Source organism: Eublepharis macularius, chromosome 12, assembly GCF_028583425.1.
Source record: "Eublepharis macularius isolate TG4126 chromosome 12, MPM_Emac_v1.0, whole genome shotgun sequence".
In the NCBI taxonomy this organism is placed as follows: Eukaryota; Metazoa; Chordata; class Lepidosauria; order Squamata; family Eublepharidae; genus Eublepharis; species Eublepharis macularius.
Window position 1 is genome coordinate 2689874 of NC_072801.1, and position 20188 is coordinate 2710061.

Consider the following 20188-nt stretch of genomic DNA (forward strand, 5'->3'; position numbering starts at 1 on the left):
TGAGAAACCATCCTCCCTTTCACGACACCTGGCCAGGACACAGGCAAAGGCGTCCCAGCAGCCATTCTGCCCCCATCCTTGTTGACTCTGGCCACCTCTGCTCTGCAGGGCTTTGGGTTGATATGGAAGTGACCTATAGTGGATCCCTGCAGATGACCCTGGAGACCAAGATGAACTTGTGCAAGCTGGGTAAAGAAGCTCTGGCAGAGGACAGCCGGAAGGCCGACAGTGGCAGGGAAGGGTAAGACCACTCTGCCTCTGTGTGGGGTTCTCCTTTTCTACAGGAATGCTGAGTTGCCTTCCTTTGGCTTGTAATAGTTACCCGAAATCCAATTCGTACAGCCTCCCCAGAATACCCAAACACATTGATGAAGAAAGCTGCACCTGCTAAATTTGCTCATATAGTATTTAGTTGGCCCATGTTCATCTCCTCTTTCTAAGGAGGAGCTCAGGACAATAAATGTGGGGATTATCCCATCTTTTTCTTTACTTTGTGGGCAGCCAAAGCCACACTGAAGGTGTTTTATTTCATATTATAAACATATCCTCATCACCTAATATGCCTCCATGATGTTTACTTGGGTTTCCTTTGCTTTGAATTTGGAGGGTTGAGGGGGAGAGGGTTGGAAGGTCCAATCAACACCGGTGCACAGCCTCCTAAAATGGCTTCAGTTCCTCCCAGTCCTGCATCTCCTTTCCTTCAACTTGTCGGCTTATGCGGACGTCAAAGAACACTTTGCGCAGCCGTTTCCACGGCCCTATCTGTGGCAGTGCTTGCCAGGTGGGTGGCCCACTGCCAGTGTGAGCAGAGTCGGTTCCATGCTCTTAATGAGCAACACCATTTAATTGCAAGAGCCTGGAAAAGGCACGACTTGCTGCTGCGTTTCAGATTAAACAACTTGGCTCATGAGGGCAAAAGATCCATTACATGCCTGGAGATCCAGGCCCAGGTTCGTCGTGCAGCACCGAGAAGGGAGAACCAGTCCAAAAAGGCCATGAAATCCACACAATCATAGAAATTTCATTGGCAGTCAATGTACAATTTGAGAATCTAATCCACCAAACAAAGAGTTACAGCATTTGCAATTAATTACGTTATCTTTCCCTGGGGGAGCAGCTCAGCGGTTAAAAACATCGTTTGCCACATATGAGCATCTTTGCGGTTATGAAGGTTCTGTGCCTGTAGAAAGATAATGTGATTAATTGTGAATGCTGTAACTATTTGTTTGGTGGATTAGATTCTCAAATTGTACATTGACTGCCAATGAAATTTCTATGATTGTGCGGATTACATGGTCTTTTTGGACTGGTTCTTCCTTCTTGGTACTGCATTTTGAAGACCATTCCCCCATTATATAACCAGGTTCATCATGGTCAAACAACCCTGAGTGGGAGGTCCAGAGCAAAACTCTCAAAACTGGGAATGAGTCCTCACTTCCGGGGTAATGAGCTGCCACCAGCCTCTCTTGACTAAATCTTCAGCTGTGGAACAGAGAGAGAAGTTCCCAGCCCTACCAGTTTTTAAACAGGAAGCCAGTCCTGCAAGGTAGACTGCTTTGCAGATTTGATTTCACTAAACAATTATTTAGGCAAATGTGACCAAAATGGGCCAAGGTACTGGATTCAGATGGAAGCTCGCAAATTCCCAAAGAGCACACAAGGTTATACTCTAGAGAGTTTATTAACAGAAGTGCAGAAGGATACACAACTGTGCAACAGAGAGGGAAACAATAAATACTAGATAACTAGATTAACACATTTAAACAGACTTTCAGTCTCCCAGCCTGAGGTTACCTTTCAGGCTAAAAACCAAACAAGGTTCCAAGAGTGTCACCATCCTGAGACAGAAATCCTGGGCTGGCACCAATTCAGGTGAGCAGATCCAGAGCACAAAAGCAGGTAGCAGAAACCCCTTCTGCAACCATACAGAGTCCAAAGGTAATAAGGGGTCTGGAGGGGAGCTAGAATAAGGATCCTTGTTTTAACCAAAACTAGCAACTGACCTGATCCCAGTTAGCCAGACCAAGAGAGTGCCTGTGCTCTCACCCTGGGCCCTTGGCCAGAGTGATGCAGGACCTTGAAGCGACGGCCTCATTGCCCCTGCGTCGTTCAGTCCCTGCTCTGAAGCTGCAGAGTCATGTTGGCTCTGCAGGCTTCTGTCAGACCCAAGGCCCGAAACTGAACCAAGAAACTGACTGAGACAAGTCAGTTTCTTGACAAGGCAGAACTGTGTCCAGATAAAGCAGATCAAGGAATGTGTGAAATGAACTGCCCAACCCCTCTCCATTGCACTGAGACATCTGTTTCAGATAATTCTTGTTTGTCAGAAGATACAACAGCTGGAGAATTATTAATTCTAGGAAAGAGGCCATAATATAACCCCAAAGAGGATTAGGTTTTATAGGCTGGGGCTCTTCCTTCACAATCCCTGTTTTGTCTCTGCATTAAGGGTTGTGGGGGTGGCAATGAGGGACAATATGTGCTTGTAATATCATCTAATGACTTGATTACAAATCAGCTGCCTTGAGCAGAACTCTGGAGAGGCAGCCTATAAACTCCCCAAATAAATAAATAAATCCGGGGGGGAACCTTATCATCTGCAGAATAACGAAATGTGTTCTTGGTGTATGTGCTTTCATTCTCAGTCTTCAAAAGGAGTGCAGTCTCAGGATTTTAAGAATGCAAAGGGGGACTAGGTATAATTCAAGTGGCCAGATTTTTTTTTAAAATTCACCCACCTTCTTCTGTGCCTTTTGTTGGCAGACAGAACTAAGGGACGGTGCTTACCACCATGTTGCGACCACAGCAGGTAGCAGGTTCCATAGTTTTGGGGCTCCCACCTATAGTTCTGCTAAAAGATTCTCCATAGTAGATCCCAAGAGAGAGGGGTCTGTATAGAAGAAGACGCTCTCTCAAACATCCTCAGCCCCAGACTGGAAAGGGATTTGAAGATCTGAAGAGTTTTGGCTTTAAGCTTGAAGTCTACTTGCAATAACTGGGGGGCCCTGCAGCTAACTCTAGAAGAATCAAGCTGGCCAATTCACCCTGAACCGGTTGCACCTTCAGCCTCCAAGGGCCGGCCTGCAGACAGCACACTCAAGCAGTCCAGTCAGGAGATTACTAGGACATGCACAACCATGGCCGAGTCCAAACTGGAAAGGAAAGGCAAGGGAAACTGTAGGCAAGGGAAATTCCAAGGAAGAATCCAGGCAGACTCCCACATCTAACGAAAGGAGAGCACACTGGCTGTTTTTTATGAGCAGCTCTCCCCTCCTCTCTCTCTCCAGCAGCTGATGCAGAAGCACAAAAAAACTCTACTTGGGAATCTCAGCCTGGAAATGAGGGTTAGGAAGTGAGAGACAGGCTCTCGTGTCTGAATGCAGTGGCCGAGGATGTTTGGTAGACAAGAACGCCACCGTGCATCACAGAGGTCGGCTGCTATACGAGAGAGACTCTGCAGGTTCTCTCCAGCCACCTCCTCCCTCCTGCTAAGAAATCCTTCTCAGCCTCACCCTGTATATAGGTCACAATCACCAGGGTGTTCCTCCTCAATCCTGGGGTAAAAGAACCCAATGAGTAATGAAGCTTTTCATAAAGGCGGCATTCTGCAGCCGCAGATCTCAACCTTTGCAGAAGACTGATTTGCTTGGAGAGAGGGTGGGGGGATTACCTCTCCTTCTCTTTTTCCTTTGTAGCATCAAGCCCCGGCTAGTCCTACTGGCGGATAGTGACGCTGAGTCCTCCAGCGCCGGCTCCTCTGACGAGGAAGATCTCCCCGCTGTGGAGCCTTCAGGAGCCCCAGGAGACAGGAACGTACTTCCGGGAACTGAAGGGTAAAAACTGCAGTCCCTTACTGCCTGCTCAGATGGGTCTCCCAGTCAACTGGAGCATATCTCTAACTCCAACCTATAGTTGACTGATTTTGTAGTTATCCTTCTCCACAGATTACCCCAGGAGGGGTAGTTCTGCGTGGGCCGTCTTGAGGATCTCTAATAGAGAACTCAGTGCCTGCATTTTAACAGCTGAAGGGTATGAAAGACATGTTTATGTAGTTATGCCCTCCCCTTTCTTGCTGACCTGGATTCCAGGTTAACTGGAAGCATGAGGTCACACTAGCTGGTCCAGCTGGGAGGCGATTTCTTTAGGCTGCATACTTACATTGTCAGACCAGAATCTGAGAGACCCAAGTTCAAATCTGCACTCTGGCCTGGAAACTTTCTGAATGACTCTTTCAATCTTACCTACCTCACAGGGCTGTTGTTGTGAGGCTAGAATGGAAGAGATGCTTTAAGCTGCAGTGATTCTGTATTGGGGAGAAAGGTGGGGTATAAATCAATCAGTCAATCAGTCACATGGGAAACCAGACCCTGTGCAGCGTCTTAGAGCAACAACATAATGAGGGCCTTGTAAGAAACAGCACAATCTGAGAAGCTGTGCTCCTGCTCCAGCATCTTCTAAGTGGTTGAAAGGGGCATGGGGGGACACACCTACCACCTTGGCAGAGCTCTTTGGAGTGGCAGAATATGCACTGTTCATAGCCATGCTGAAAGTCAAAATGATATCACCGTCCTGCTTGCCACCTTTTTTAGAAGGGAGATAGGAGCGGGCAGGAAGTGAGCACCTCTTCTGAATTCCCCTGACCAAAGCAAGGGTGAGCAGAGTGAGGCCAGCCCAGGATCCTGCCGCCTGCCCAGCTTGCAATTCAGCTCACACCCAACATGTTGCCTGTTTCAGCAACTTGGTAGTGACGTTAGTGTGCCTGGAGCTTCTTCCCATTTTGTGAGCCAAGACTGACCAGCTCTTCCAATTGTTCCCCCTCTTAGCCACGTCAGCGGCAACAGCACAAGCCGGAAAATCTTACGCATTGTGGACAAGATTGCCAAGTCCAAATACTTCCAGAAGGCCACTGAGAATGAATTTATCAAGAAGAAGATTGAGGAGGTCTCCAACATGCCATTGCTGCTTACTGTAGAGGTCCAGGAGCTGACAGGCACCTTGACAGTCAACATTCCTCCACCTCCAACAGACCGGGTCTGGTAAGAGACAAGAGGGGAGCAGAGTGCCCACTTTTGGGCAGGGCTGGTGAGAATGCCAGTGGGCATGAGGCCAGGGTGAGGCATGAGGCCAGGGTGATAGATCAGACAGTGGTCCAGCTATTGCAGTGCTCCAAAGGCAGCCAGTGACATGTTCCAGAGGAGAGCTTATGTAGTCCCAGAGGCCAGCATAGTCTCCTTAGCCCCTGTCAAGAAATGGGTGCTCCCAGTGCTTCACTTTACAATTTCCCACCTGTTGTTCACACACCCCCAGCCTCTTCTCAGTCTGGAATGTATAAAAGAAGAGCTCAAAGTCAGAACCTTGCAGAGAACTTCGTTGTTGTCTGCACCTTTTCTGCTTTACTTCTCTACCTGTTCCTATTGCATCATCAAGGAAGGAGAAAGTGACCGGGTCAGGACTGAGCTGCAGATTTGATTCAGAATATTCTGTGTTCTTCCAGAAGAAAAAGATCAGCATGGGTTCTTCTTGCTTCCACTCTGCAGGTACAGCTTTAGGATCCCCCCACAGCTCGATCTGAAAGTCCATCCAAAGCTGGGAGAACGGGAGGTCACCTTCATCCATGTAACTGAATGGATCGAGAAGAAACTTCAGCACGAATTCCAGGTACCCGCCTTCTGGGCTTGGCTTCAGGCAAAGCGATGGACCCCAACTCAGACACTGATTACAGAGACACAGGAGCCCAACACATACTGGGTGTAGGGAATTCCTCAGTGCAAGGAGGTATGATGGCCAGCAGGGCTTTTTTTCAGCTGGAACGCGGTGGGATGGAGTTCCGGAACCTCTTGAAAATGGTCACATGACCGGTGACCCCGCCCCCTGATCTCCAGACAGAGGGGAGTTTAGATTGGCGATCTAAACTCCCCTCTGTCTGGAGATCAGGGGGCGGGGTCACTGGCCATGTGGCCATGTGACCATTTTCGCTGACGGTGATTTAAACTTTAAAAAACTCCTCCCTTGCTCCAGCTGACCCAAAGTGACGTCATTGTGCAGTCCTGGGAGCTGAGTTCCACCACCTCTTTTCCCAGAAAAAAAGCCTTGATGGCCAGTATTTACTGATTTAAAACATTTATAAATCTGCCGTTCTCCCAGAAAACTGGGACCAAAGGAGGGTAACAACAGGAAAACAATGTGCTGTAAAACCATCAAAGAATGACCATTAAAAGAGCAAGCAATAGCTAATTTAAAATTTAGCTTAGACCACAACCACAAGTGCATAGTAAAGAATGTGGAAAGGGTGCTGTGCTGTTGTAAATCAACTTTCCCAAGTTTGGCCATCAACCGATTCAGAAATTCAGTACAAATTAGCTACCTTTCTGCTTTTCGCACTTCTACATTAACAGCATAAGAGCTAAAAAGCCTTTTACAAGGCATGTGCAAATGTGGACATGTGGCTTTAAAACAAGAAAGGGGGATGAGAAATGGAGGGTGGTTCCATCAGCAGCTGTTGCTCACGAGACAGCTGGAAAGAAGTCTTAGAAGTATACCTTCACCCTCCAGAGTCTGCAGCCAAAATTCCTCTCAGCCCGGCTTCCTGAAATCTTTTGGATGTGAACGATAGGGACTGAGCACATACGCATTTTCTGCCCATATCAAGTGCCCTGGGGAGCTGTGAGCCTGCCAAGTGCCAGGCACTGGGGCGTGCCTTCTGGGGGAACCTGGCTTCTTCCCTGCCCTGCTTGGAGGCTTCTTAGAGGAATATGGCACGCCACAGCTGATGGGACATTGTATCCCCTTGGCCCAACCATCTGATTCAGCAGGTCTCTTCTTTGTTTTTCGAATTAATAGGAATGGGGCTTTTTTTCAGCAGGAACGTGGTGGAACAGAGTTCCGGCACCTCTTGAAAATGTTCACATGGCCAGTGGCCCCGCCCCCCTGATCTCCAGACAGAGGGGAGTTTAGATTGCCCTCTGCGCTGCTGAGTGGCACGGAGGGCAACCTAAACTCCCCTCTGTCTGGAGATCAGGGGGCGGGGCCACTGGCCATGTGAACATTTTCGCCAATGGCAATTTAAACTTTAAAAAACTCCCCCCTTGTTCCCGCTGACCCAAAGTGACATCATTGTGCGGTCCTGAGTTCCACCATCTCTTTTCCAAGGGAAAAAAGGCCTGAATAGGAAAGCAAGCAACGTCTGATTCTGGAGAAGGCTTTTGGCCCTGGCGTTGTCATGATTTTTACAGTGAACTGATAAAAGAGCTTCCACATTTCAACCCAGAACACTAACCCTAATGGAAGTTTCTCCGTGTTACCTTCCATTGAGCCAGCTTGGTCACTACAGCTCTATACTGGTTTTCTGCCAATGCTCTCAAGACACTTTATGGCTGAAAGGAATGGCTAATAGACCAGATGTAAAAGTGGGGAGGGGTACAGAAGAGACGTTCAGGTACCTTTTGTTCGTAAGAACCAGCAGGACTGGCTACTCTAGGGGGCAGTTCTGGGACACCGTGAAAGCTCGTTCCAGCAAGGCTGATGGAGGGATCTTTGCCATCTCATCTCCACTGGAAGGGGTGAGGAAAACACAATAAATTGACACCAGGAGACAAGGTACTTTGTGAGAACTCAGCATGGTGCTGCCATTTGCAGCAGCAGCAGCAGTCGGAGATTATTTTATAATGTGGTGGTTGCTCCATAATGAATGCTCCCTCTCCTCAATATACCCCTTACACTCTCCGTCTCCTCTTGGGAACTCACTCTGCTGCACCGAGTGGCAGGAAGGAGCACAAACTGCTCACTTGGCAGCTTGGTAGCTTCTTGTCAATCTCATTCTCTCTCTCTCTCTCTCTCTCTCTCTCTCTCTGGCTCTCTCTCTCTGGCTCTCTCTCTCTCTCTCTCTCTGGCTCTTTTCTCCCCACTAGAAAATTTTAGTGATGCCCAATATGGATGACCTCATCTTACCTCTAATGCATTCAGGGTTGGAATCCCAGCTGCCTTTGGAAGAACTCCTTGGGAGATGGTGAGAAGAAATGTAGAGGAGGGACTCAACCCACCCAAGACCCTAAATGGGGTTGGTCCAAGATAGTCCAACTACTGAATAATCGGGGCTTGAAATGGAGCATCACTCAAGAGTCAGTCGTAATGCTGGTTTCTGATCCATCAGTTCATCTCTCCAGCTGTCCCCCGCTCCCCATCAAAAAAGCTCTTCCTTTGGGATGTTTCAGCCCAGGACACATTTAGAAGCAGATAAGAAAGGTAGACAGAAGTCAGCCTTCACCCCAACTGCCTCCAGCGCAAGCAAAGACGTTGTTTAACTTCATCACATTTGCCAAGAGGACTCCACTGTTTTTGCAGATTTCTGTCCTCCTGACCTGACTTTGCAAACAAGATCTGGGTCCGCTGAGTATAAATGCCAGGCCCATTGATCATAAGACTGGAAAGGAAGGCTGACCAAATGCCAAAGAGTAAGCCCTACCCTCTCCTGAGAGAACTGGTATGGTCTAGTGGTTCAAATGCTGGGCTAGGGTCTGGGGAGACCCAGGTTCTAACCCTTCCGGGGCCATCATATGGGAACCTGGAGCCAGTGGTTATTTCTAAGCCCAACTGCCCTCACAGGGCTATTGTTGGGAGGATAAAGGAGAGAACCACCTCCGCTTCCCTGAACTCCCTGGAAGAAGGTGGAATAAAGACATACAGATAGTGAGACTCCTACCTAACTTGTGTCTAGGCTGGAGTCCAAAGTCAGTTGGGAAGGTCAGTTTCAAGCCCAGAGCCCTCTAAGGAAGTTGCCTCCTGCTGGGTCTAGGGGAGGCGCAGAAAGTGCATCGGGCAAAGGGGAAGAGGTCACTGGGGAACTTGGAATCTGAACCATGTTGACTGAGTCTGAAGGCCAAGTAGAGTGTGCCCCAGAGTGTCTGAGGGTGTCGCCTCTTTCTTTAGCAACCTCAGCTGGGTCACTCTTGGGCTAGAGGCTAGGGATGGTTTTACAGCAGGCTGCGGGAGGTTTTCCTAAGCATTGCTGTTCCCTGAGACTGGAGGCCATATGAGGAGGCAACCAGGAAACCACTCTGGGGATGGGAGCAAAAAGCATGTGTAGACAGCGCAAACCGGAACTGGTCATCTGAGCATGATAAAAATCCAGCCCTGGACACTACAGAAAGAACCTAATTGCTTTTAGGTGGTTCATGTTATGTTTCTGTGCAGCCTGGGAGGCTGAGAGATGGTGCTGTGCTGCTTCCCTGTATTGAGTCTATCCTCTGCCTGTCTTTAACCCCTCCCCCCCATGCCAAACCCAAGGGATGGCATATCCCAACAGCTGGCAGTGCCAGCCACATCTCAGTGCAAAGGGAGCTGAGCAAGCCAGTCGTTCAAAGAGTCAGCCCGCGCTGCAGCATGACGGGCAACTATTTTAATCTTCCACGCAATAATTTAAAAAGTAACAAGCAATAGCTTTGGGCAAGTTAATGATAGGTCATGACTAATCAAAGGGCTTTGCAAACCTTGGAAATCTAGTCAGCAAGAGGCAACGAGAGATGGTGTTAAACATGAAGGAAATAAAGGTTTGCATTGATTCCTTGGGATGTGCTTGGTTATATATATATATTTTAAACCTTCAATATTTAAAAGGACCAGTTTGTCCTGATGACCCACTAAGGAACTGAGAAACAGCTAGTTCTCCCCTGAGCCATTACAATCTTAGACCACATTGAAATCCAACTGGTTGCCGCTTCAGCCAAAGAAATTAGGTGATCATTTGGAGATCTCCAGTCCTGACACAGAACATTCCCCAGGATTCCCTTGATGGGAGCCTTAACAGCCTTCAATCATTTCTTTGGTCTCTTTGGGATGGTCTTAGCTTTTTAATCTTTGGATTCAGAATAGGTTTCCAAAGGATGTCTAGAGGTTGGTACAGCAAGCAGCTTAGCTTTTGTAAAGTTGATCTCAATTTATTGTCAAAGGCTTTCACGGCCGGAGAACGATGGTTGTTGTGGGTTTTCCGGGCTGTATTGCCGTGGTCTTGGCATTGTAGTTCCTGACGTTTCGCCAGCAGCTGTGGCTGGCATCTTCAGAGGTGTAGCACCAAAAGTGGTGCTACACCTCTGAAGATGCCAGCCACAGCTGCTGGCGAAACGTCAGGAACTACAATGCCAAGACCACGGCAATACAGCCCGGAAAACCCACAACAACCATTGATCTCAATTCTCAACCAGAAAACCTTGAGGAACAACAGGGACACAAAAAGCAGTGTAGGAGTGGGAAGCTGGCTTTAACTAGCTGCAGAGAACCAGCCCCAGGCAGGATTTTAATTTAGGTTGCCAAGACTTAAGGCCCTGATCCATAATGGCTCGTGATTAAAATAGACTTTTGAGGGTCGCTTGGCCACAGGAGTACTCAGACATTCCTCTATTGGCTATACACGCACATCACTGAAAGACTCTGACAACAGACAGTCAAGGACAGGATTTGTCTTGATATTTTGACTTTTGAAACTGGTGAAAGCAGGAATGGGGGTGGGTGGGGCTCAGGTAGAGTTTGAAGGTCTTTGATCAGAAAGCGTCTTCCCAAGTGGAACTGGTTACAATTCTTCCTGGGTTTCTGGCTTCCCTTTCAGCAGGTGTTTTTTCTGGGGGCCCTGGAAGAAAAAAAATGTCATTTCATGAGAAAAGAAAATCTGCATTTTTCATGCCACGCTGGGAAGGATAGGGGACCATCTCCTTCCAGAACTCGGGCAAGAGAAGTGTGTTGGACTCAGTCCGAGTGGCTGATTGGCCACTGATCCGGGAAGACATGCTGGTCTGGGGTGTAGGGTAGATGAGTGGAAATTTGATTGCCTTGATGGCTGTTACTCCATTTCAAGCATCAGATTCATAACCTCGAGGTGGGTCATGGGAGAAGAAAACCCCTTCTCGTGGAGTCGGGGTCCCCAGTGTGGTGCTGACACTTTCCGTGGTGCCTGCCGGGTGTTTTTAGAAAATGGGTGGCGCCATTTCCAAAACATGGCTTCAGATTGGCCCCTGGAGTACTGATTGACTGTGCAGATTTTTTTAAAAAAATGCTTTGGCAGAAATTGCTTCCACAGCTCAAGGCTCTTCACTGTGTGACTGAAGGAAAGCTGCAGCAGCCATTTTGTGGCTGGCTCTGTCTCCTGCAGCAGCCATTTTGTGGCTGCACCCACCACACTGTGTCAGAATTCCAAATGTGCCTGCAGGCTCAAAAAGGTTGGGGACCCCTGTCACAAAGGCTGCTGGGGTAGGGGGCTAAAACTCACCATGAAAGCCCGTTTCTCTTGGGCTGTCTGGAAATGGCCATGGCCAAACTTGGAGGTGGTGTCAATGAATTTCAGCTCGATGGGTTCCAGAGCTCTCCGGCTTGTGTGCACCAGGAGTGACTGCGGGGAGAAAAGAGGTCAAAGGAAAGGGGGGCGGGGGTGAGCAGGAACATGTGCAACTCAGCACTCATGAAGCCCTGAGGATCACATCTACATTCCAGATGTTACATCTGTACTCCAGATGTAACATTTTAATAGTCCTTTTGTCTCCCCAAGGAACCATGGGAATTGGAGGAGGGGCAGGGGTCTCTCAGAATTTTTGGCACCCTCAGAATGCTTTAAGCAATTAAACTGGTATGTCTGTAGCTTAGAAAGGCCCTGAATATGTCAAGTATGAGCCCCAAGTCAAGCATTACTTCCATGTTGCTGCAATAAAACCTCAGCACAATGTTGTTGTTAACAACAACAATAGTATATTGCAGTTCAGGCTTTATTTATGGGAAATATTTCTAACCTGCTTTTGTGCTGATTTACACGCCTAAAAATGTGGCCTACGAGTTTAAAATCATAATCTAAAATCCAGACACATTAATATCCAAACAGACATTCATTTGCATTATTTTGCTGCAATCTTTCAACACACGTGACTAAGCAGCTCCCCTCCCAAGACCATGGTAAAGGCCACATGTGGGGCCTGCATGATTTGTGGCCGCCACGCCACCTCCAAATGCAGAAGAGGGGGGGTGACCAGCTGCTGTCCCCGCCACGACGCTCACCTTGCGTAGGGTCAGCACCCGCTTCTTGGTGCCTACCACACAGCCCTTCAACATCAAAAAATCATTCTTGACTTCTCCATACTGAGGGAATCCACCCTGTGGGCAGAAAGGCAACTTTCCTTAGTTCATTTCATGGCAATACTTTTTGTACAAAAGAAAAAGTGGGAAGGTGCTGAGAACATCAAAGGGGACTCCTGAGGGCCAAAGGAGACCAGTCAGGAGAGCCATTCGAGCTTTTTAGAAGTATAAACAGCAGCTGTGGAGGTGGGCAGGGAAGGGAGGTTCATAACAGGTTGGGTTTAAAGCCTCCCCGCCACTGCCGCCTCCCCATATTTCGCATTTTCCCCGTCGCGATCCGGAAGAGGGCGGCATGAAGCGACTTAAGGTTAGTCATCTGGAATCGGCCCAGTTCAGAGGCCAAAAGAGTTAACCGCCTCCCCACCCCCATGCCCTCAGTTTGAATTTAGGGCCCCCAGCAGCTGCTGTCCACGGATCTCCCAGCAGCAATTCATCTGCACTGCAGGGAAGTTTAAAACTTCATCTCAAAGAGGCGCAAAGTAGGGGTTTTGTGCTCGCTGGATCAGCAGCTCTGCTCTTATCTCACACTTGATTTATTTGCAAAGCATGTCTTGGATTAAAACAAATATCAGGGGACCTCTTTTGAAATGTCTCTCTATACATTGCATTTCTTGTTTTCTCTCAGCACTTGGTGTCAGAGCCGTGCAGGGTCCAGCCCCCAGTATTGGATCTGGAGGGGGTATTCTCCAGCATGGAGTTCGGAAATGGGTCACTGAAGCTGGGAGCTTGAATAAGGGGGACTGAAGTTCAGGGGGCAGAAGGCACTGCTCCTAGCAGGCCCGGCCCAGCTAATCCAGAGGCTCCCAAGTGCATTCCAGGTACAGGGGCTAACATGGCATGCCCCTTTCTTTTCTGTGCCTGAACAGGCAGCACCCAGATCTAACTTCACTCAATGCCCTGTCTGGTGGCCCCAAACCTCAACCCGCTGGTGCGTGTATGTGTGTGTGGGGGGGTCTTATTCCCTCCTTACTGAGGCTGTCACTGTGCTGATTTAGTAATCACTTTTGAATTTCACATGCAAATGTCACTGTCTGTACCTTTCGTACCTTTGGCCCTACTCTCTCTTTTTTTTTTGCGCTATATACCAAGGTATATTTATCTCTGCCAGCTACTTCAGGCACTTGATAGAATGAGGCTACAGTCCACAAAAGCCAATGCCACAAAATATCTGTTAGCCTTTAAGGTGTCCCAAGACTCGGTTTTGTTTTTTTACCAAGGGAGTGATGGTTTTCTCTGTTGTGTCATAATTGGTGGACGCGTTGCTCTTCACCACTTTGCCATCTTCTATGTGGATTCCACGGCCAATGCGGTAAATCTAGGAGAAACAGACGAGATGCTGCTGTGTGTGTAAAAGCTACAGATCTAAGACAGCTGACTGGGACAACAGGGAGTCGGTGTGGGTTTCAAAGACTAGAATATTGCTTTTCAGAAATGAAATGATTTTAGTCACCTCTGGTATGTTCTTCTAAGGGCCCCTCTGAATAATGATGATTTTTTTGTGCAATAAATGAAAAATTGAGCTTAATTGTTACACAGAATTAGGACTTGCTCCCAGCTTTTCTACATCATCACCACATAAAACACCCATAACGCCCGTCCCACTCCCCCCGCCCACATACACAGGTGCTGAAGATTCCAGCCATATACATATACGGTCGAATCCTCCTACAGCGAGCTTTGCAGCAGTTCAAACACTGAGTGCCCCCCACCCCACCCCACCCCCATTCCAATTAGACCAGTCTGGGGCACTAGTTCTAAAGACAGAGTGACCAGAGGGTCTCTTCGCATGAAGTCTGTATGTGTGCCTCCTCCTTTACTGAGGATGGGGTGAGCAGGGTTACTGCTCTGGTTCAACAGGAGGAAAGCTGAAAGAGTCTCCACTGGATGGACTCCGTACCTTTTTGTTGAGTTCAGTGCGGTGATGGTAGCCCTTCTGGCCAGCCCGGGCAATGGAGTAGCCCACCCGGGCGGGATGCCACGCTCCAATGCAAGCTACTTTACGAAGCCCTTTGTGAGTTTTCCTTGGGAGCTTCTTGGTATGCCAACGACTTGTCACCCCTGTGTGAAGAAGGGCACAGTGACTATGAGGAAGGAGGTCAGCAGAGAATCCATCCCTTGACTTTAGAATTTCTGAACTTTTAGAAGTACAGGCTCCTAGGTGGCCTCTGCTGCGGTGAGGAGTAGCAACTTGCTTTCTGAAAGGTCCTTTTTCAAACACGGGGTCCATCCAGTCCTGCCCCTTCAAGTATGCAGGTTCACACCTTCCATATGCCCCACCTCCACATCAGTTTATTTTTATTTTATTTGTTTCAATTTCTATTCTGCCCCCCCCACACACACACACACTGGCAGGCTCAGGGTGGATTACATTAGTGCACGTTAAAAACTTGCAGACCACAGTTTAAAACACAATAAATACAATATAAATATTTAAAATACAAATACAAAGCAGCACAAAATAGGCCGTTTCCACACATCTTACCTGCACAAAACCGCACAAAACTCCCGGATAACCGTCTTCCTGGCGCAATTTCGCGCGAGAAGATGGTGTCTCGGGTCTTTTGTGCGATGTTCCACAGGCAAGTAAGACGTGTGGAAACAGCCATAGTTCAATTAATCCATTTCCAACCATCACTAAAGATCATTAAAAAGAGAGAAGATTTCATTTTGGAGGTGGGTGCCAACAGTTCTATGCCAACAGCTGCCTGGTTCATAACCCAGACCGTTGCCACCCTTCCTACCTTTCATCCCGTGCCCTTTGGTGACACCAATAACATCGATCATCTCGTTCTGGCTGAAAACGGAATGCACCGTGAGCTGCTTCTCCAGCTTCTCACGAGCCCAGTCCACTTTGTCGGCCACTGTGCCTCCATTCAGCTGGATCTCCATAACATGGGCCTTCTTCTGACGCAGCGGCAGAAGTCTCATCTGCAGCCAGGATACTCAAAATCAGGTGATGTGACAGAGATCACAGAAATTACAAACACCCCATGCGAAGCTGTTAGCCTGAGATACGTGGAGGGGTTTAAACCTGCATGAAAGCCCCACCTCCTGACCCCAGAAGAAAGAAATTTAGCTGCAGCCAGAACTGTGCTCTCTGTATGTGCTCACAGGCACTAGGACTTTCAACTCGTTTTCTACAGACCAAAGACAACGCAGAGAAGCACCCACCTGTGTGTGCGCGATGATGCGGATGACCTTGCAGTACTTCTTCATGGCCACAAAATCCTTCTCCAGCTGCTTCTTCCCAGTCTCGTCCTGCCACTTTTTGCAATACTTGGTAAAGGCCTTCTTCTTGCTCTTGTGCCTGGACAGGAGAAAAGTGCGGCACTGTGAGCAACGGGTCTCAGCCTTCCTTCTCCTGCTGCACTTGGCCTACTCCTTTCCTAGACCGCAGTCCTGTGGCCTCTCCTTGCTCGTCCTTGTAAATCTCTAATCAGAGGCCCTTACGACTGGAGCAGACAGATAAACCTCCTGCCCACTGAACCCCTTTCTCATAGAAAAGTTCTTCGGCCACACATTCATCTACCTATCACGTGCTTCCAGAGACATCATTGCCACCAAAAAATTCCCAAGAGTGTCACAGAGTATAGATAATGTTGTTGCAGAATCTGAAGCAAAGAGTTGGCTTCGAAAGGGGTGTGTGTGCATAATTCTTAAGGCATGATGGTGAGTTGTGGCATCCCTAAGAACTAGATCAGTGGAACTCACCGTGTGGCTCAAAGAGAGCCACGTTCACAATTGCCACAAGAGCCAGATGACTACTGGATGCACCGTGTGCCCCACCACTCTCTCCTCAGGATGAAGCACAGCAGCTCAAATGAGAACATGAGATTGCCATGGTGCCCAGTGGAGACCAAGCCAGCTGTGGAGAAAGGGGAATAAAATCGCCACTGCCGCACTATGGACACTGCTCTTTTCCTCCTGGGTGCTGGGTGAGGGTGCAGAAGTTGCAGTGAAGGGGGAGGAAATGTTGGAGAGGACAAGTGATTTATTCCCATCCCTGGCATGAGGCCCACATCCAAGGGAGGCTCACAGCTCACACATCCACCAGTTGCACCAACAGTGGATGTTTTATGGTGCATATCATCTACAAACTGCAAGCCTTACCAGGCAATGGCCCTGCCCGCATGCCCAAAACATGGGGCAGATGATACATTTGAGCTCAGAAGATCCACCCTTTCTGCATTTTATGTATGTATGTATGCATGTATGTCCTTTATAATCTGCCTTTCTCACTGAGACTCAAGGCAGATTACACAGTGTGAGATTACTACAGTCAATTTCAGGACATTTCCATAAACAATGCCATAGGGCAAATAAACACAATTTTACAAAGACAGAGCATCAGGGCTTTTTTTCAGGGGGAACGTGGTGGAACGGAGTTCCGGAACCTCTTGAAAATGGTCACATGGCTGGTGGCCCCGCCCCCTGATCTCCAGACAGAGGGGAGTTGAGATTGCCCAATCTGAACTCCCCTCTGTCTGGAGATCAGGGGGCGGGGCCACCAGCCATGTGACCATTTTCTCCAAGGGCAACCCACTGAGTTCCGCCACCTCTTTTCCCAGAAAAAAGGCCCTGCATAGCATTAGTAAGAATCCAATACAGAGTTGAAGAAATGCTGAAACAGAACATCAAGCAATTCTAGGGCTGACACTGCATGGTGGGTGAGCTGAACATTTGTAAAACGGCAGCCACGGGAACACTTTGCCTCCTGCACCTCCGGAAAGCTCTCACCAGTTCTTGTAGAAACGTCTCCTGCATTCATCACTAATGTGTTCCGCAAAGATGGCCTTGAAATTCCTCAGTCCTCGAGCTGTGTCAATGTAGCCCACCACTCCAACCACCACCAGAGGTGGGGTCTCTATTATGGTAACTGCTTCTACCTCCTCCCTCTTAGAGACCTCTGAAAATTAGGGAATGAAGACACCAAATTAACATCAAGTCCACTGCACAAGGATTATTCAATGGTGAGATACCCTGTTGACTTTCGAAAATGCCAGGTCGTCATGATTTTTGGACTAGCCTAACCAGAAGACAGCAAGAGAACTAGAAACTCAAGGGCCAGTTTCCCCAGATTTCCCAGTGGCACAGTACTCTCTTGAAACTGAAACTGTTGTTAAAAATAGTTTCAGTTTCAGCCTAAAAATTGTTAGGCTAGATATTTCTCAGACATGAAGGACCCAAAGTGGTTTATGTTGTTCTCTTTTCCTCCATTTGATCCTCACAACAATCTTGAGAAGTAGGCTAGGCTGAGAGCGTGACTAACTCAAGGTCATCCAGCGAGCTTCCATGGCAGAGTGGCAGCCAAACCCGGGTCTCCCAGATCCTAGTCTGACACATTAACCGTGAAACTCAACATTTTTAAAGTGAGGAGATGAAAAGCGTTGCCACAGTGGTCAAATATAACACACCTTTATGGCAGCAGTGTGAGGGATATATTATCCTTCCCCCCACCCCCACCCCATGCAAGGACCACAGTGGAAATACTTTTCTTGGGCACTCCTGCTTTCTGCCTACATTAAAAATCCCCTGGGAAGGAAAGGTGGGACTACCAAAAAATAAAATCTCTTAATTACTCAGCCCTGGCCGGTGAATTTCCCGCAGGATGTGAGTCATGCCAGCCTTGTAGCCCAAGAAGGCGGTCAGGTGAACAGGTTTACTGGGGTCGTCTTTGGGCCACGTCTTCACCTTCCCACGGTGGCGCCAGCTCCTCTTGTGGGGGAGAAAGCCCAGGTGGCCATGCCTGGGAGCTGAAAACTTCCGATGGGACTGGAGACGGGAGGGAAAAGAAAGTCCTCTGAACTTCTTGAGCTTCCTAAGCCAATGATCTTCCAAACACATTCCACTCCATTGCCCTCCTTGTGGCAAACACCCACAGCTCGGTGGGACATGCTTTGGCATCTAGGTGAAGTCTGCCTGGCAGTATGGAAGAGCTGCTGCCCATGTCTAGTTCATGGGAACAATGGCCTGATGGGTTAGTTTCAAACAACTGAATATATTCATATTTTAGGGAGGATCTGCAGGTCACAATGGTAGAATATGAACGAAGGATGCAAAAGGATCTCGGGACTGGGGAAGTCTTATTAATGGGGATCTTGCGGGGGGGGGGCTGTGCCTGCTACATAAAGTCCTTTAAGTGGAGATGCCAAGTCTCTAGAAGAAAATACCTGAAGGGGAAAGAAAGAGATGGTTCTTCTCTCCAGTTCACTGGTATGCAAATACACATGTGGGAACAACCAGGCTCTTTACAGTTCCTGGATTGCCAGTTCACCCTCTGAAGCTGGTGTAGCTCAATTTGATGACCCATGACTAGGTAATCCTAGCATTTCTAATTCAGCAAAAAGACAAACACTCTCTTGGTTTTCAAACCAGTGCAAATGACAGAAAGGCATAATTAGATGGCAAATTAGAGGAAGGCGGAAGAGCATTGGAGGAGTGCTCAGTGGCGGAAGGGCCTTACAGGCAGGTAATTGCATCCAGAGGCTCAGTTTGTAGATTATGCAGATAAAACTGAACTGACATGTTGCAAAGTCACCCGTATCTTGTTAGTTTTTTGTTTATTGCTTCCTGGCAATTTTATTACATTTTTTTTTGTTACCGAACTGATAAACTCTGTTTCTGTTTTCTTTTGTATAAAGGTTTAATGTAATATTATATATGTTGATAATAACTGTCAGAATTATTTGGCCAGATACTGGAAGTAGAAAATACCACCTAACAGACATGTAGATTTTGGAATGACATGTTAATGAAGAAACTGAGTACAGATACCTGTGAAAGAGGAAAGTTTACTTAGAAAACAAACTTAGCAATGACAGGTCTTTATTATAATTATTTATTATTATCATTATAATATTATAATGATAATGTTACAATATTATAATAATTATCATTATAATATAGTGTTACAATAATATTATAATAATTATAATATTTTTAATTATCATTTATTATAATCATTATCATTGATTACACTGTATAACCCTCCGTCAGTCTCATTAAGGGACTATAAATAGCATAAATAAATAAACACTGGAACAACAGTAGACATTAGAGAATGTCAATCAGGATTACTACTTGTTTGAAGCTTGCTTCTAATATTATGTAGTTTTTGTACATTTTCCAAAGTTTTTCTGTTATTATAACTTCTATTGAGTGCACACTTTTGATAAACTCAGGTATTTGTTAATTTTCCTCATTATTATTACTATTTATGAAGTTCTCTTGTGTTGGGCAAACTTTTGTCACCATTATTTTAAAGAGAAGGGGGACAAGTAAATCAGAGTGCCCCAATTCTAACCAGCCAGTAGCTGAGATTGCCCCCAATCAAAAACTTCTCTGCTACTTTCACATCCCACTCATCAACATTTGCCCCCCACCTCTGTTCCAACACCCAATTACCCTCCAAAAGACCCATAGCAAACCAGTACAGACCATGATCAGGCGTCTTCTTCAGCCCAGAGCAAAGGAGAGAAAGAGGCAACTAGCAAGGGCCTCGCTTCGCTAATACCAAAGATGTTTCCCGGCCCCCAAGACATAAATTTAGCAGCTGGCTTCATTCTGATGCTATATTCATTTCATACTTGGGCAAGCTGACAGGGGTCCGGCACCACCAGGCACTGGACGGTGAGGAAAGGTCATTTGTTAAGCTAGGGGAGGAGGGATGTCTCAGTCTGGTTGCCAACCCCAGCCTAGGAAATTCCTAGAGATTTGGGGGCAGTGCCTGGGGCGGGGGATCTGAGGGGTTGGATGTTTTCACCTAGAATATATGGTATACCGCAGAGTTTGCCCTGAGAAGCTGCCACTTCCTCTAGGGGAACCGATCTCTGTAGTCAGATCACTTGAAGTTGCAGGAGTATGATCCGCATCAGAAACATGACATGGGAGACCAATGTATAGTGCATTACAGTAGTCAAGCCTTGATGTTACCATAGCATGGATCCAGGTGGCCAGGTCGGCCAGGTCGAGGTAAGAAGCCATCTTCCAGGCTAGAGAGAGATTGTAGTAAGCATTTTTTGCGGCTGCCTTAACTTGTTTTTCTAGTAGTAGTGCTGGATCCATTATAACCCCTAGGCTC

The 20188-nt window shown here is 47.5% G+C and overlaps 2 protein-coding genes across 7 annotated transcripts in view; one reads left to right on the forward strand and one right to left on the reverse strand.

Annotated features, from left to right (window-relative positions):
• Positions 1 to 9564, forward strand: part of LOC129340081 (testis-expressed protein 2-like) — a 34327-nt gene extending 24763 nt beyond the window's left edge. For 5 of the 6 annotated variants that reach the window (XM_054994650.1, XM_054994654.1, XM_054994652.1 and 2 more), the window contains exons 9-13: positions 109 to 241; positions 3696 to 3833; positions 4824 to 5036; positions 5538 to 5658; positions 7963 to 9564. In XM_054994650.1, coding sequence (XP_054850625.1) covers positions 109 to 241; positions 3696 to 3833; positions 4824 to 5036; positions 5538 to 5658; positions 7963 to 8226 — 869 coding nt within the window. In that variant the 3' untranslated portion in view covers positions 8227 to 9564. Of the gene's footprint in view, positions 1 to 108; positions 242 to 3695; positions 3834 to 4823; positions 5037 to 5537; positions 5659 to 7907 lie in introns of all 6 variants that reach the window. The other variant, XM_054994655.1, reaches the window with a different exon arrangement.
• An 872-nt stretch (positions 9565 to 10436) lies between these two features.
• RPL3L (ribosomal protein L3 like) lies at positions 10437 to 19626 on the reverse strand. The gene is made up of 10 exons (XM_054993379.1): positions 19546 to 19626; positions 17688 to 17880; positions 16846 to 17014; positions 15280 to 15415; positions 14850 to 15036; positions 14006 to 14166; positions 13322 to 13423; positions 12031 to 12126; positions 11255 to 11374; positions 10437 to 10618 (listed from the first exon to the last, which is right to left on the reverse strand). The coding sequence occupies exons 1-10, from the start codon at positions 19546 to 19548 to the stop codon at positions 10562 to 10564; spliced, it is 1224 nt and encodes a 407-aa protein (XP_054849354.1). The 5' UTR covers positions 19549 to 19626; the 3' UTR covers positions 10437 to 10561.
• Between the last annotated feature and the right edge of the window lie 562 nt (positions 19627 to 20188).

What these genes read in the sequence shown, in the direction of transcription:
- RPL3L (XM_054993379.1), bottom strand. An exon ending in CAAAGGGCACGGGATGAAAG is followed by an intron (nt 14,167 to 14,849) that starts GTAGGAAGGGTG and finishes TTCTTCACACAG; the next exon opens with GGGTGACAAGTCGTTGGCAT. An exon ending in GGGTGCTGACCCTACGCAAG is followed by an intron (nt 11,375 to 12,030) that starts GTGAGCGTCGTG and finishes TTCTCCCCGCAG; the next exon opens with TCACTCCTGGTGCACACAAG.